The following is a 17,673-nucleotide window of genomic DNA, read 5'->3' on the forward strand; positions in this document are numbered from 1 at the left end:
GGGCTTGGAGTGCTGCACACTGGACACTCACATTTGTAAGTACAAGTCAGGGCAACTCCAGGTTCACTTAAAAAAAAAAGACATCCTGTTGCCATGACTGCTAATGACTGACCAAGAGTCTCCTTCCTGGGAATCATTAAGGAAGGAGTTACCTCATTTATCTGGACTTAGAGAAAAGTAAACCTGCCTGAGACAGGGAATAAATGAATGGATCAATCTGCCAAGAGAGCCTAGTGACCCAAGTGGTCCTGGATCCCCACTTGTGTGGAGGGTAAGGAGAGGGGTCCAAGAGGAACCCAGAAAGGTTGGCCCGCTGGGAAGCTGCAGTGGCACTTACTGCAGATGCCTGGTTTTGCAATTATGTGATACATGCTCACAGATGATATTGTTGCATTAGAGCCAATTACATGGTGTTATGGACACACAACATGCAGATTATACCCAGAGCCAGGAAAGCACACGGTGATAAAGCGATGGCCTAATCGGAGGAGACAGAGGGAAATGTCAGCCTTATTAAGGTTGCCAGGGTGGCGTGGCTGCAGCCGGACTTAGCTCCTCCGGATAAGAGATCACTATCTTGAGTGATTCAAGGGAGGGCCACACTTTAGCACTCAGCAGACAGCAGTGGGCAACCAGGGCCAGAAGCCAAGTTGGAGCTCCCCAAGGGTGAGTACAACCATTTCCAATGAGGGTTATCTGCTATTTCAGAGCTTGGGCCTCTCTCTAAGTGGGAGGACACCATGCCCCCAATAAAAGGGTCTTCAGTCCCAGAGGTGGCAAGAGGACAGCCTTTATACTGCCCGCTACACTTAAAGACTCTACACTTAGCCTTTTTCCTGTTCACTAGTTTTCAAACTTGAGCTTGCATGAGAATCCTCTGGAGGGCTTGTTAAAACACACAAGGCTGGGCCCCACCCTGGAGTTTCTGAGTGGGTGTGCCTATGGTAGGACCTGAGAATTTGCATTTCTAACAAGTTCCCAGGTAATGAGGACCACATTTTCAGAACCACTATCCATGTTCATTCCATACCCAACCCGCTCTGTCTCTTGAACAGAGCTTTCTCCCAGGTTCTGATTCCATCACAGCATTGTAGGCTCTGAAGCAGTGGGACCAGTATTCCAAGTGGGAGTATGGTATGGTGGCTGGAAGTGTGGATTCTAGAGTGAGACTGCCTGCTTTTTAATCCCAGCTGCCATTTTTTTTAAGCCTTAAAAGCCTCCAACCCAATGCCCTCACCTAACAGAGCAGTTATGTGACTTGCCCAGCTTATCCCAGCTAATCACTGGCAAAGGCAAGTCTAGAACTGCTCCACTGTAGAGCAGCCAGATATCATTATTAAGGTTGCCAGGGTGGCATGGCTGCACCCTTAAATGTTTAAGCAAACATTTCCTGTAAAGAACCAGATAGTATATATTTCAGGCTTTGCAGACCCTACGGTCTTGGTTGCAGCCGATCAACTCAGCGTTGTAGCTCGAAAGCAGCCCTAGACCAAACATAAACAAATGGGCAAAACTATTTACAACAACATGCTGCAGCGCACAAAATTGGGGCCATGGCAGAGTCAGCAGACTCCTGGAGCAGACCATTAAGGACACTACCTCCCATGTGTTCACTATTACTGGGGAGCCCTCATCTTTGCCACGCCACAATACTGTGATATGCCACACAACCACACAACGAAGCTCAAACACTTTCAGGTACTCTAAGAGCAGTAATAAATTCATTAGTCCTCTGGTGGCCTGGGAGAAAATTAAATGCCCCATTTCTAGTGCCCATAGTCTGGAGAGAATGGGATCCATTGGTAGGAGTAGCATTCTCCAAATGGATCATTTTAATATGGAAAACGTTCCTTTTCCTTAGGCATTTATGCTTCAATAATGACAAAGCAAAAGTATGACTAGACAGTGCACAGATCAAACGTAATCTCAATATAAATGTGGTATTTATAGTGGGGAAAGGGATTTTTAAGAGAGAAATGGGAGATATGTGAGAAAATGGCTTTAGTTCCTAGCTCATACTGAAATTCTGATTCAGTAGCTTGGAATCCAAGACAGTTCCAAAGTTTATTGAATTAATTTCACCCTAAACTTGAGCTTGAAACCTCATGGGAAGTGCTGAATTGAGAGCATTTAACTGTGGGGAACGGGGGGTTGGGGAGACCTCCACCTTCTACCTGGGTGATGATTTGGGGGAAAGCACATTTTCTCCAAATACCTCCAAAGGAGCAGAACAGTGAGGTTGAAGCTAGACTCTAGAACTACAAAATCCTCCAGGAGATGGAGAAAGCAATCTTGCAGAGGTAGATAAGATGAGGCTGACAAGGCCAGCATAGCTTGGTTCTGGGCCAGCAATCCAGTGGGGACGGGGCGGGGAGGCAGGTAAGGAATCCTCAGACTGAACCATTTGCTCTTCTCTTGGTTCATTTTCCAGGGAGATTTCTAGCCCACCAGGCAAGAGGAGGCTTGTGAGGTTATTTCTAGCTTTGGGTGCCTGGTGATGACAGAGAATATCTGTTCTGGATAACTAACTTGCCCTGGAAGCAGGAGGAGGTGTGTAAGTGGCGGGATATGGTGCTATAAAGAAAGGACAGTGAGTCGTGAACCCACCAGGAGCTCATGTGGTACCCAGGATAAATCCTTAACTTCTCCTAGCCTCGGAGTGCTCATCTCAAAAATGGGAGGAACCATCCCAGCCTTGGATGCTACGAGGATCAAATCAAATCAGTGTAAATGTAAATTGTAAAGGACTAAACAAACACAAACTACAATAATAATTGCTAGTAATAAATGAATGTTGACTATACCAGGTGATGCGCTAAGGACTTTACGTGCCTTATTCCAAGGGCATCGTGGCAGCCTGGCAATGGCCACCCCAGAACCTGTGAATGTTCCTTTATGTGGCGAATGGGACTTTGCCGATGTGATTAAGTTAAGGACTTTGAGATGAGGAGATTATCCTGGATTATCTGCAAGGGCTCAGTTTAATCCCAGAGGTCCTTGTAAGAGGAAAGCAGGAGACCAGAATGAGTAGTGGGAGATGTGACCAGGGAAGGAGGCTGGAGTATTGCGATACAGGGCTGTGAGCCAAGGAATGTAGGTGGCCCCTAGAAGCTGCAAAAGGCAAGGAAACTGATTCTCCCCTGACGCCTCCAGAAGGAACGTAGCCTTGTAAAACCCATTTTAGACTTCTGACCTCCAGACTGTATGGCAATAACCTTGTCTTGTTTTAAACCAGTCAGTGTGTGGCCGTCTGCTACAGAAGCCATAGGAAACAAATACAGGTATCATCCCTGGAGTCAGGCTTTCCTGGATTCAAATCCTGGTACCACCACTTGCTCCATCCATGAGATGGAGATGTAACAAAAGTATCTGCCCCCCAGGGTGGCTGGAGGGGTCAAATGAGATGGTACAAGTAGCGCCAACCCCAGTGCCTGCCTGGCTCATAATAAGCTCTCAGTGAATGTTGGCAATTATTAGTAGCATCTCATTTAATCACCACTAGAGCTCTATGAGATCAGTGCTATTATTATCTGCATGTTATAAAGAGGAAACTTAATGAAGTTAAAAAAAAGAAATTTAACCACGGCTGCACTGGCTGTGCTGGCTGTAAATGGCGGAGGCGGGATCTAAACCAGGCACCTGCCTTTGAAACCCGAGTGCTTGCTGGCTCTGCTCTGCTGGGTTGGGGTGATGATGAGACCTGCCATTGAATGTCAGCTACCAGGGCAGGGGCACAGCATCAGAGAGAGTGCAGGGCTCCTTGCACGGACAAAAGCTGCCAGGGCTTGAAATCAAATAAATCTGTATTTATCACGGAAACAAAAACCATAGCTGCCATGGAGATCAGCATCCAAGAGGTTACCAACCCTGTGACTTCCCTGGGCTGGCCAGCCCCAAGCAGCAAATCATGATAGTCTGAATACTGTGTTTAGTCATTTGGGTTCTGAAATAATTGCTATTATCGTAAATGTTTTATAGCTCTCATTATGGCTCACATTTAAATATCAGTGTAGCAATACATTAATAAGTCATCACTGCCGGACCACTGCCAGATGTGTTATATCTGAAGCCCTGTGTGTAGCTGTGCCATATATTCAGCTAAATTAGGGCTGGACTGTGAACTCAACCTGATGTTGCATTGCTGGGTGTGATACAAAGGGAGTCCCTTCTCTGCAAAGGCTTCATGCTCTTTGACTTTGAGAGATGAGAATGCTCAGATGCTCAAGAGAGGCTCAGTCATCCCACCCAGATACCACCTATCACATTTCCCTGCTCACCTGCTCACTGGATGATATTCTAATATTAGGATGCAATAACCTGGTTCTTTATCTCTTAATTGTTGGGCAGGCTCCAGCTTTCCAGGGTGTGTCCTCAGGAGACAAATCTCCCCATAACCCTCTATACCTAGAGAAGTTCTAGTCTCCATCCCTCACAAGTTAGCTCCCAAGTGCAGAACCTAGAACCCTGGGATTGGATAGAGGGGAAATGAAGGCCCCATTTCTGCCCTGGAGGCATGCCTAAGCTGAAGGAGAGGAGGGGAGGCATGGTTCTCACCCCTCAGGACGCTCCCTGCCAAGGCAGGAGAGCCTGGGCTGATGGAAGTGACAAATCCTTCAGCCCTGTCTGAGCTATTTCAAAGGCCTCCTTGGTTAACAGGAACAGGATGGATATCCCCCTCCCCACCCACACACATAGTAATGATAAGCCATATGAAAGAAAACAACCTCACAAAGTGCCAACTACCTGCATTAGTGCCTGAATAAAGTTAAGGAGTGGGCAGAACCAGGCAACATAAATGTGGTCATTAACTCACTACTATCAACCATACTATATGCCTAAAATAGTGCCTGACACATAGTAGGTGCACAATAAATAGGGGAGGGAGGGAGGAGAAAGAATTAAATTATATGCCTTTGTGTAAACAGGTTTCCTCCTGACCTTACTGACCAAACAAATCACAAGTAGACCAGGGAGATTTGAGGAACGGTCTGGGGCAAGGGGATGTGATCATTGTAATTTGAATTGGACCAAGGTCACAAGGAATTGGAGAAAGAATCCGTGCAGGGCCCCTTGGGTTGGGTGAGATGGGTGTGGAGGGGCTACTGTGTGCTAGCAGAAGCTCTGTTTCTATTTCCATGGAGGTTGGAATACAGGAGAACAGGAATGACCTAGATATTCTCCATGAAGCAGACTGTCAACAAAATGATATTCTCAATTTCCTGAACACATATCATGTGCTAAGTGTTTTTGCAGCCTGTGAGGTAGGTACATTACCTACAGATGAGGAACACAAGGATTAAAGACATCAAGAACTTGCCCAAACCACACCACGAGGGAACAGTAAGATGCAATTAGAACCCTGTGTGTACCAGGTCCTGGGAATAAAGAAATGCACAAGGTAGAAAATGTTCCTGCCTGTGCAGAACTTAAAATTTAGAGGATATTTTAAGAGGAAGATAATATATTAAGCAAGAGCCAAGGGCAAAAAAGCCTTAGCCTTTGAAGGCTTCCAAAGACAGACTCCCTCCTGGGCCATCGGGGCCCATAAGAAGGTAAGAGGAGTTGGGCTGGTGATAAGGGCATATCCAGTGTGACCCTGGAGGAGCAGAGGAGAATAAAAGAGGTACAGGAGCCAGTGGCTGCTATGAAGAGCTTATACCAAGAGCTGTATCCAGCTCTTGCTCTTTGGGAGGCAGAGTGAGATAGGTGTGGGGTCAGAGAGCTGAGAACTAGACCTGGCCTTCCCATGCATCAAGGCCTCTCCATCTGGGCAGCCACTGAACTAAATGACCCAAAAGGTCCTCTTGCTATGTAACATTTCCACTTCTGCAGATGGCCTCCATGGCTGCCATCTTCCCCTGAGCTTCCATAATATGCCCCTCTAGAAGAGTAAGCCCAGGCTGAACTTGCTTCAAGCCCGATTTCTTTCTTCTACAGCCTTATTTCACTCTGGTCCATTGATGGAGTTCACATCTTTCCATTTCCTTTTTCTTGCACCAGAGGTGCCCGTCAGTATCCATTTGCAGTCACGGAGATTCACAAGAAAGAGGAGACAGAGTCCCTGCCCTCTCAGTGCTCATGGACTCACTTGAGATAAAGTACGGTCTGAAGACAGTGGAAAATACAGAATAACCTATCCGTATACCATCATTTGCTAGGCTGCTAGGCAGTATGTACAATGAGCAACAAGTCTGGAGCAAGACAGTGCTGGGTTCAAATCCCATCTCTGGAATATACTAGCTGTGAGACCTTGAGAAAGTTACTTTACCTCTCTGTAATGCAGCCTCCTCATCCCTAATATGGAATATTAATAGCACCAACCTTGTAGGGTTGTGTATTAATAAGCAACATGATATGTATCTGGCTCCCTCTGTCTAAAATGAGGGCAGCAATGTGTAACTGCCATTGTAATTGTAAGAACTGGATATATAATAGTGAATCATTCAGCACATAGTAGGGTTTCAGGATGCGATATTATTACTCAAAGTGGATAACTATGTACTGAGAGGGCGGCAGAGGTGAGGAGTGACCCACCTGAAAAATGGAATCAGTAGATTCTCTTATCACCTGGAGATCTGTCTGCTTGTTACCAGCTGCCCCATGGACTGGCCCCTGGCTGTTGACTTATGGCCCCTCTTGTAGTCACATCTATCCCCGCATCCACCTTCTATAAGCGTCTTGGTGCCTCCTAACATCCAGCGCTGCTCCCCTGGTGACCATTTCTTTTTCCCCTCTGTCTCCACAGTACCCTCAACAACAACAACATCAGCCGCATCGTGGTCACCAGCTTCAACCACATGCCGAAGATTCGGACTCTGTGAGTAAAAGCCCCGGCCTCATCGGCTTCCACTACCCTCCACCCAGCTCCTCATGCAGCAGTCTAAGCTGCTTGTAAAACCTATCTTGCTATGACCTGGCAAATGGGCTCCTACATTCAAATGCCTCCTTCTGCTAGTCACCAAGGGCTGTGTAGGTGAGCAAAGGTGGACGGGCAGAAGGTGTCATGTTTCTATCCATGGTTCTGAACCACCATTCTGCATTAAAGCCATTTCTCTTCACCCTGAGACTGTGAGAATTCTTTATATATACTGTGTGTGTGTTTCCATTTTGATGGAAAAGTTGTCACGTAACATATAGAACTGTGACTTAATGAGTCACCATTTACTTAGCTAATTTCATGTACCAACGGCAATGCTATCGTACTGCCCATGGTTACCATTTTTTTCGCCTCTGGGAGCGGTGGAGAAGAGGGAGTCTTACTTCCTCGCTCTCCTCATCCCATTTGGCCCCTACCCACCTCATTTCCCTGCTCATCTGCTCACTGGATGATATTCCAACATCAGGATGCAGGAACTTGGTTCTTCATCTTTGGGGTGTGGCACGGATGCAAGCCTTCCAGGGTATGTAGGCAGGAAGCAAATTTCCCCATAACCCTCAATTCCTAGAGCAATTCTGGTGCCCTTGTTACCTGGGGAGCCCCCCTCCCCACTCAACCAGAGACCCTTTTGTGAGCTTTTCCAAAGAGCTTCATCCTTGGTATTTTCTTGTGTTGTTGGAGCCCCCGTGGTATTTGCCAACAAGGTAGGAGAGATCCAGCAACCAAGGGCTTCTGGCCAAATACACGTAGGGTCCAGGCAAAGGGCTTGAATTCCTGTGGTAAGGATCGGATGAGATGACATGTGTGAAGTACCGGGCATGTAGTAGACAATAAATGATACTGATTATCACATTATTATCATTTTCATACTATTTATCCAGAAATCTGGACTGAAAGTACCAAGAAGCAACCAGCTTATCTATGCCCCCTGAGCAACATGGAATCGAGAGATTGAAAAATTCTTAGAGCAGAGTTCCCAAAGTAGAGGGAATGCAGCAGCAGCATCAACTGGAACTTGTTAGAAATGCACAATTTCAGGCCCCACCCCAGACCTTTGGAATCAGAATCTCAGGGGGTGAGGGAGCAGGGGAGACAGCAATCTGTTTTAACAAGCACCCCAGGTGATTCTGATGCTCATAAAATTTGAGAACCATTGCATCAGAGTGAACACAACCCTACCTCTGGGTGAAAATGAAGCAAAGACCAATAAAGCATTTATAAGCAAACACTGTGGTGCACCCCAAGGAGGACACAGAGTTTGGTGTCAGACAGACCTGAGTTTAAATGTGGGCCTCTGCCACTGACTTTGGGCATGTTTTTACATAAAGTGAGTTAATGCCTACCTCAAAGTTGTTGTGAGAATGAAATGTGCTAACGGGTAAAGTACTTGGTATAGGGTGTGCGCCCCCAACAAATAGCTGTTACCATACAAAATAATAATAATCCCAGCTCAGCTCCATTTTTGATCTCCAAATTCTTCCTTTGGTCCTTCCATGTGAGAGCTTAATTCAGCCACAAAAAATCTATCCTTTTCCCTCCCTCTTAAAGTGGGATGGCACAGCAGTGGAGTTTTAAGGAGAAACCACTTGGTCCCTCCCCAAAGACCGTAGCAGAAGCACAAAGAAGCCCGAGGAAGGAATGGCCCAAGGCTCCTGGGCAAGAAGCCAAGAGAGTGAGCCTCGGTTTCCTGGGCCTGTGTGTCCCCAGACAAATGGGCTAAATAGAAGAAAAATGACTCTCACCTGCAGAAATCAGCAGGGTAGCTCCTGTGGGTCAGTCCTCCATGATTTATCCCTCCCCTCTTTTATTTTCTGTTTAGGAGCTTCAATGTCAGAAGCTGGAGCTGGTTCCATGGGAGTGGGGGTGGGGGTGGAGCGAGGCCTGGACCTTTGGTTGCTTTGTTCGGGGTTTATTGGGACGGGGAAAGAGGGCAGGAGGGTTTTTTTTCCTCCTTGTTTCTGTTGTCATCCCTCTCTATGGTCCTGAACACTCATCTGATGAGTTCAGATCAATCAATCAATCTCGGCTGTTCTCTTTGCTCCTGCCTGCTGCCATTTTCTCTTTAGTTTAATTTCAGAGATGGCTCTGTATAGAACTCCCTGGAGACTTGAGCTGACTAATCCCCCTTCACTGTAATTAAAGTGGGGGTGGGGGGTGGCTGGTGGGGGTGGAGAAGGGGGGAAGAGGAGAGAGGAAGGAAGTCGTAAATGGGATTTCTAAAGGAGAGCTTTTATATTAAATTCAGAAAGCCACATTTTATAGAAAATGAACACTGACCCTCTCTAAAAGGATTTGCTGGAAATTTAATTTAGCGTCTGTGGCTAAAAGGCACCTTTTATAAATTGGCATTTGTATTCATTCACTTTATGTTCTGTAAAGGTGGTTTCACCAACAGAGCGTATGGTGTTTCCATCAGCAAAAGATTGCAGAGCAACCTGCAGGAACCAACAAGGCACCTTGATGATTAGGTGTCTGAATAAGAAACTATAACCTTGTACAGGCAGGGCCAGGGATTGGGAAGAGATAGGGGTCTGGGAGCTGTAGACACATAGCCTCCTCACAATAATAATAATTGCAGACGTTTCTTCAGGGGCTTACTACTTGCCAGGCCTTGTGCTAGCACCTCCTGTGCATCATTTCAATCCCCTCAATAGCCCTAGGAAGGAGGCACCATTAATAGCCCCATTTTACAGATGATAAGACCAAGGCCCAGAGTTAACTAGCTTCCCAGAGTCAACACCAGAAAGCATGGATCTAATGTCAGACTCGGGCAGCTTGATATCAGAGTCTGAGCTGATACCAGCACCCAGCAGGAGCAACAGCAGGAGGGCATGTGCCAGGTGAGCAGAGGAAGGGGAGACTAGTGCTTCCACGGGACCCAAGGGCCAACAGCAGCCACCCCTCCCCCACTGTGGCCAGCAAAACAAGCTAAAATTATTTAAAATTATTTCCCATCTCACTCAGGAGTAGAAATATTCCTGGCAGTACCCAGGCTCAAGTTTCATGATCATCATGGTTATTTCTCTTTTAATGTTAGTATTTTGGAGTGATACTGCAATTTGATCTCCCAAACACAATTGAAGGGCAGCTTGAAAAAAATCCATCCAGCCTGACTCTCCCAGCAATTCTGGGGGCTAAATTTCTAAGCAGAGGGAAATGAGCCTATCCACTGTCCTGGGCCTTTGACGAGAGCCTTCACGTGGCTTTGGTAGCTTCTTTTCCATCCCATTTGGAAGGGGAGAAACTCCTGCGAAGACAGACAAAGGGATAGGGAACCACCTGTAGAAAGGGTAAAAAGAGAGTAGCTTGGGGCTGGACTGCAGGGATTTAGAAAGAATCAACCTGACATAACCTTCAAAAAGGGAAACCTCTGACATTTTGATTATCCCAGAAATTAATCAGCTCAGTAAGGATCTAGCTTACCTAAACCTCATTTTTGTTGTTCCATTGATCTCTTACCCTTGATTGGAACTGACGGGAATTTGTTCGTATTGATCTGCCTCGTGGGTCCACGCTCATTGCCTTAGAGTGAGTTCCATTGCCTCAGCTTCCAGGCCTTGCTGCCAAGGAGGATAACTGCCTTTCCAAGTAAAACTCTCATTAAGAGGCCCTGATTCTTCTGGCACACAAAAGAACTGCTGTACTCAGCCTGCCCCATGCTCCACCTGATCAGCAAGGATGAACTGGCTGCCACGATTTCCCCAGGCACTTGGAATACCCATTGGAGGCTTCCTGGCCATGGCATCCTCTCCTTCTTAGAGAAAGCTCACCGATGGGTCAGGAGACAGATGGTTATCACTCATGCTGAACTTTCCCAAGAAGATGTGGTGGGGAAAGGAATCCTCATCTCTCCTTTGTGCTTCTTAGGAAATATTAACCAGCTAGAAGTCCACCATCAGGCTGTTCTCTGTTCTTGGCCCAAAAAAAAAAAAAAAAAAACAACAAAAAAAAAAACCAACCATATCTGTGCAGTAAATAGAGATCTTGCTTTCCCTCCTAGAGTTGAACTCCTCCCCCCAGATTAGGATTTTGGACTGCTCCCTGCCCCCCTTGCCTCACTGTCTCTTTCTGGAGTGGCAAGCTAAGAAGAAGCCATGCTTGCCTCAGCAGCATAAGAACCCATGAGCTTTGAAATCGAAGGAGAGAACTACTAGGAGCACTTTTCAAGGGCTATTAAAATGGGTTTGACCTTAAAGTATCAGCTCTGATACACAAAAAGGAAAATTACACAATGGAAACTAATCATTAAAAGGGTCATTAAAAGTTTTTTCAAATTTTTCTCCAGCAAAAAAATAATTGTTTCATGTGAGTTATGGGTTCATTTAGTATGATCGATCTGATGGGATGCAGGAGGCCTCCTGAGACTGCCAAATCCCTGCTCCCTCAAACCCCACCCTCCCACCCCCACCCCCCAGCAGCTTTGGCCTGTGGCAGTTTGGAGCCATGCAAGTAGCAGGAAGGCTCCACTGGCAGGCAGCACAAGTTAGCTAGCTGCACTTGGCCAGTGTTTAGCAAATGTTGACCTTGCACTAAGTGGAATGTGGTCAAGAGCCCTTCAGCTCTCTCCATTCCAGTTGTGGAGGTAGCCCAAGCCACTCCTTCAGGCTGCCACTCAGTATTAACTGGTTTGATGCAGAGTACTTGAAAATCCCGAGATCCTGCTCACTGATTAGTGTATCCAGTATTAGGCTTTGGAGATGTGCAGCAGAAACTCAAGTACATGATGAGCCGGTGGGGCTGAAATTTACCCACCCCCATTTCTGATGACCTAGGATTGTTGGGAAACTGGAGGTCTGAAGGATCACCAGAGAGCCCTGGTAGAGAGAGCTTGTAGAAGAACTTTTTGGAGCCCCAGGATAGCCTTAGTTTGCCTCCCAGTTAGTGGAAAGAAAGTTCAAGTCACCTAAGCAAATGGGATCCCCCTCAGAAGTGAGACATGCTGGTCCCTTTGGAGAGTCGGATCTTATTCACTCAGAGACAGGTTATCAATCTGGAATCATAGCTACTAGAGGGGAGGAGCCTCAGAGTCCTGGAACCAGTCAGAAAGTCGTTTAAGAGGCACCTGAACCTGCCTGAATAGCAAATAGACCAGACAGACTTGAACTTGGGAAGGAGAAGAAGGGCACTGCAGAGAGATTGCTATCTATTGCAAGAGTCTGGTCTAGACAACACCTCATTTAAATCAGAGGATGGAGAGAAGGTGTGTCCCTCAAAAAGCGCCCTTCTCTGTGTCCCCCTGATCACCCTGGCTCTTACACACAAGTGGCATTAGTTTTAGGCTCACCAGCATTAATTTCACTGAAGGGGCATTTAGGGAGAGAACGAGGAAGGACAAGTGAAGGGTGAAAGCAACAAGCAGATCTCAGCCACAATGCCACCCTCGACTGGGCCATTGAGATCTGTAACTCATGCTTAGCTCAAATATAGAAATTTGCAAATGAGTCACCTCTTCGGAAGTTTGACTTGAATCGGGACTGTCACTATGATAATGTTACTCTCCCACTCCTGTGTGCTAAGAGGCTTTCCTGAGTGGGAAAGAAAAGGTGAAATTACTACTAAGAAATGAGGAATTGCTCAGAACCCCAGGGGCATCCATCAGCGGTGCCCTGCATGGAAGATAACTGTCATTTGTGGCTCGGCAATAAAAGGGTTGAGACTCCTGTGGCAATTTAGCAGGACAGAGGATTATCACACTGGGTGAGGGGGCACAGAGGTTTCGTCCACCCTGTCCTGTCAGTGCCCCACTCTGCCCTGTGACAACAGCTTCCTTCTGCCCCTCGCTTTCCCAGGCGTCTCCACTCCAACCACCTGTACTGTGACTGCCACCTGGCCTGGCTCTCCGATTGGCTGCGACAGCGGCGGACCATCGGCCAGTTCACCCTCTGCATGGTTCCTGTACACCTGCGGGGCTTCAACGTGGCCGACGTGCAGAAGAAGGAGTACGTGTGCCCAGGTGAGGCTGCCCCATCCCTTCTCCCCTCCTGGGCTACAACTCACCTGCCCACGGTTCTCTCTGCAGTCTGAACAGACACCCCAGCCCAACCCGTGTACTCTCTATGCACTTAAAGAACTCTGAAGCGCTTCAAGAGTTAAGACAAAGATGTTCTTATCATGTGGCAAAGAAAAATTCTGAAAGAACTCATGTATCACTCTTTGTTAAGCCCCAGAGTCCACTGATGCTAAGAAATCTAACATTTGTTGTGCCGCACGTAATAGAGAAACAAGTAAAATGGAGGTATTTCATTTTGGCGTTTACTAAACATATTCCAGTTGTCCGATTGCTCGTAGAAATTGAGACATGCTCATGTAGGCTGTGGACTCAGCCTGTTTGGCTTGCAATCCTAGCTCGGCCCCTTACTAGCTGTGTGACTTTGGCAAGTTACCTCTTGTCTGCAAAATGGAAAATAATAATAGGACATAACTCAAGGGATTGGTGGGAGGATTAAATGAAATAATGCATATAAAGCACTTAGCATAATACACAGCACTTGGTAAGAGCTAAATAAGTGGAGCTTAATTATTATAGTTTTAGTGCATCCACAAAATGTGCTGAGCAAACATAAGAGTTTGATCTGTGGGTAATTGAAGTGTAATAGAAGCACAGATTGTCTGCCTACTACAGAAAACAGAACCGTGCGCAGACAAATAACTGAAGACAGCTCAGATCTCCAGGGATGGGAGGTGGCTGAGTTCCCAAGAAAAATCTTCCCAGAGGATGCAGCTTTTAAAACGGGCCCTGAAATGTGCTGGCTTGTTTGTTTTTAATTTTCATTGACATCCTCCACTCCCACTGATTCTTCTTTTTTTCTGGTAGCAAAGAAGTAGAGTGGATCCCCCGATTTCCTCTACAAAGAAAGCATTCAGCAGAGTTGTTTCCTTAAGAGGCATTCCTGATTTCCAGAAACCCCAGCCCTGGGATTGGCGCCCAGTGGCCACTAAGGGCTGAGCTTGGGGGTTCGGCATGCAGGGGGAGCATGGAAAACAGGGAGCTTATCCCTGGTGGGCCTGCACCCCATCTCCTTCCTTAACTGCTGCCCATTTCCAGTACAGTATCAAATGTTTACTGAGCCTAGCGTGTAGTACCAGGCCCATGTAGGACCAGAAATGCAAATTGCCGCCTTCTGCTCTTAGGCTGAATTTTCAATATACAAGAAAAATTCCTGGAGATAACTTCATCTTGCTCTCTGCTGATTTCTCCTGTCATGCAGTTAGCTCGATCAAGTTATTTATTATCCAAAAACATTTTAACATGTCTCATAGCAGTACCTCAATAATTTCCTATACACGCCCACTTAGAAATCACTTCCCATCAAACACATATAATAAAACCGTTTATCACACAGGCTCCAAATTCAAATATAGTGACTATAATTACAATAATTATTAGGCAAAGGGTACAATATCAGCATAAGTGCCAGTGAAAGAAATAATTATAGAGCGCGGGAGTCATCCAAGAGCTAGTGAGAAAAACTAATTAGAGAGAATGTTAAAACACATCATTATAGGTGGGTGCCAAATTTAATGCCATGTACAAATACGAACACTGCATCACCACAAAGGAGTGGGAAGGCATTGCTACCCAACAACTGTGAGGATCTCAAACCCTTGGAGTAAGGCTGAACTTCCCAACTCCTGGAGATGCCCCAAGTCCCCCTCCTTTGAGAGGGCTAGATCTAGCAGGAGAGGGAATAACTACTAGGGGTACCTTCATCAGACCCCTGTTTATAACAAGTAAACTTAGCTTGCCGTGGTCCCTGTAGCTTCTTAATACAAAGACAGGTATCCTCGAGGGCACGAGAATTTAGTGCACGGACGCCAGACATCAACATGCTATTAATCTCCACCCTCTTCTCCTTTGGTCCAAATCTAGGGGGTTGGCATATGGGGACCCAAATGCAGGAGAGATTCTTTAAATGCTTTATCAGGTTCCCAAGAGTTAAAAAATAGAATGTTGTGAGGAATTACTCTCTGAAAAGTTATGTCAGATATAATTGCCTGGGGGGAAGTGGAGCATTGAACTTCCATGGTGAACGAACCACCAGCTTCCCTAGTGGAACACAGGGAAGACTCCTTCCCAAATACTCCCTTTGCAATGATTATGAAAGGTAGTATGTGAGACTGTGGTGAGAAGATGCCAGACACTAGGTGGTAATGTAAAATTCTTCTCGATTTTTCTGTGTGTTTGGAAATTTTTATACAATAAAATGTCAGCAGAGGGGGTGGGTAGGGACGCCAGAGGAAGCCTGTCTTTCAATGTGCCATTGAAACACCAGCATTCAGCCCTTGAGACCCTAGAGAAGGAAGTCAAGGGCGTGGACCTGTTTTTATGTGCCGATCCCCATCCGAGACCCCCCCCCCCCAACACACACACCAAGGGGTACAGACCCTACCCAAGGCCAGAGCCTAGCAAAGCATCTGAGTGAACCCAGGGGTCTGCCTGGAATGGACTTGATTGCAGTTTTTAATGCAAAAACCACAAAGCTCCTCATTGAAACTATTCCCCTAATAACTCACAGGAGGAGACTTCAGTCAAGAAAGCAGGGACGAGAACTTTTAAAAACTAGAGGTCAGCTGCTAGGAGAAAGAAAGGACCGGGCCACCAGTTAAGCCATCCCCGCCTGTAGTTCATCACCAGCGGCCCCTGTCGCGGCGGCAGGAGAAAACATCCCCAGGCCATTAAATGGTATCAGAAAACTCACCAAACACATGACTCCAGAGAAGGGAAAGCGCTTTATCTCACTCAGCCCAAAAGGGCCTTGCCTGTCCGAGTCCCCGATAGCTCCCTTTGAATTAAATCCAGCTGTCTGGAGCCCAGACTCTTCTCTCTGGAAGCCCTGGATATGGGTTCCTTATCACTCCAGCTAACCCAGAAATTTGCAAGCAGTGCACTTTGGCAAAATTCATCTCCTCTGTCAACTGCACCCTTTCAATCGAAGGCATTTATTTTCTTCCCCCAGGGAGACAACTGGGAATTTTTCACAACGGTGGGGAGAGAATATATCTTTACGTTTTATGTTCACTTTTTTTCTGTTTTACATGACCACTTGGCTCCCTTCAGCTAATGCTGAAAGAATTTCTCTGTCAATTTTTCTTGTTTCAAGAGGAAGGCTAGGGTCCCAGGGCTAGAAGCAGCTGTGGTCCCTGCCTTTCACCCTCTGGTGGCCTGGCTCAGGTCTGAACTTTGTCAGAGTTTGTGACAATAACAGACCAGAGAAAAAGTTCTACCTCAGCCAGTTACTCGCCATGCATTATGTGCATTGCAAGGTTTTGTCTCCTCCATCCCCTCGCCCTAAAGGGTTTTATTTTCAGTTTAAATTCTAGGATTTATCTTCTGTGTGTTGATTTCCTGGTACCTTAATCTGAGAACGCTTCTACCAGTCACAGTGTGTAATTCAAGGTTATTGGTTAAATCTAAGAGAGTTTCTACTGGTCAAGTTTGTAATTCAAGGTTATTCATTAAATAGTTGACCTCTTGGATCAATTCTCTCTTCCCTTTGAATGTCTACTGGTACCCATTTGTTGTTTGATTTATCTGCATAAGATCTTTGATTGTGAGGGATCTTTATTCATAAAGATTTATCTTTTCTTCTTGTGATTAGCAGCCAAATTTATATTTTTTCAGGTGCCCCAATAGCCTTGCAATAATAAATACATCTTCATTTATTATTACAAATGAAATAGGCTTATCTCCCTGGAGACCAGAAATTTCCCCCTTCATTTTATTTTTTTTAATTTGAGGCTAGTTACTAAGTTTAAAGATAATTAAGGTAAGCCATGACTAGCTGCCTATCTCCTTAGGAGTTTTTAATTAAAACACCATAATTGGACATTGCAAGAATGAGATTATTAGGTTTATTTAGCCATTCCCAAAATTATCATGCCTCTGGTATTTAAATCACGTTCATTTATGTTCTCATCATAATTGTTCAAGCCCTATTGTCACTGCAATCTGTCGTTGGCTTTTGAAAGGCCAGGGGCCAATGGGAATGCTTAATTTGAATACTGGAATTAATATATTTCCACACGCTCAGAAAGCCATTGGATTTTTCTACTCTGTACACTCTCTTGGGTGAGTTTTTTTAAAAGACAAAAGGAAATAAACATAGCTCTAGCACCAGAGTGTCCAGCTGTCCCCAGTGCAGCCTACACATTCTGTGTCTCAGCCCCTGTGCCTGCTCTTTCTGCCTCCTGAGATCCCAGGGCTCTCATGGTTTTCAACTTCATGACAATAAAAAGGCATTTTTCAATGTCTTGTTAGCAGGGGAGACGGTGAGAAGAGCACTGGGCCAAAAGTTAGAAGTTTGTCATTTACTAGCTCTATACTCTTCGACAGTGGCTTAACCTCTCAATTCTTCCATTTCCTCATCAGTGTAATGGGACTAGTAATAGTATAATTTAAATCTTGGGTTTGATGAGGATGAAGCAAGGTCCTATATAGAAAGCCCTTAATGCAGTATCTGGCACACAGTAAACATTCAACAAATGTTACCTGCCACTGTGAAGATGATGAGTATCCCTGGTTTGGCCACTAACTAAGGCAAGTTCTCTCTTCTCTCTGGGCTTCTGTTTCCTCTCCATCTCCACGAGCCCTTCTAGCTCTGAAGTTCAGTGATCTCTGCCCCATTCATCTAGACTGCTAATAAGGGCCTTTTGCTTTCAGTGAGATGACCATCAAATTTTGCCGATTAGGAGGAAAAAAAATAAAACAATGAGGTGGGGGCTGGGGCAGAAGCCAGACCCCCATGGTCTTTGTTCTGTCTTTTCTTCTCTCTCAGAACTAGAAGGGAAGTTGTACT

General features: G+C 45.8%; 1 protein-coding gene across 1 annotated transcript in view; it reads left to right on the plus strand.

Annotated features, from left to right (window-relative positions):
- SLIT3 (slit guidance ligand 3) overlaps positions 1 to 17,673 on the plus strand; it is a 621,868-nt gene that overhangs the window by 473,013 nt on the left and 131,182 nt on the right. Inside the window, exons 7-8 of the mRNA XM_037798880.1 lie at positions 6,746 to 6,817; positions 12,667 to 12,830. Coding sequence (XP_037654808.1) covers positions 6,746 to 6,817; positions 12,667 to 12,830 — 236 coding nt within the window. The remainder of the gene's footprint in view (positions 1 to 6,745; positions 6,818 to 12,666; positions 12,831 to 17,673) is intronic.

This window comes from Choloepus didactylus, chromosome 11 (assembly GCF_015220235.1).
Source record: "Choloepus didactylus isolate mChoDid1 chromosome 11, mChoDid1.pri, whole genome shotgun sequence".
NCBI lineage: Eukaryota > Metazoa > Chordata > Mammalia > Pilosa > Megalonychidae > Choloepus > Choloepus didactylus.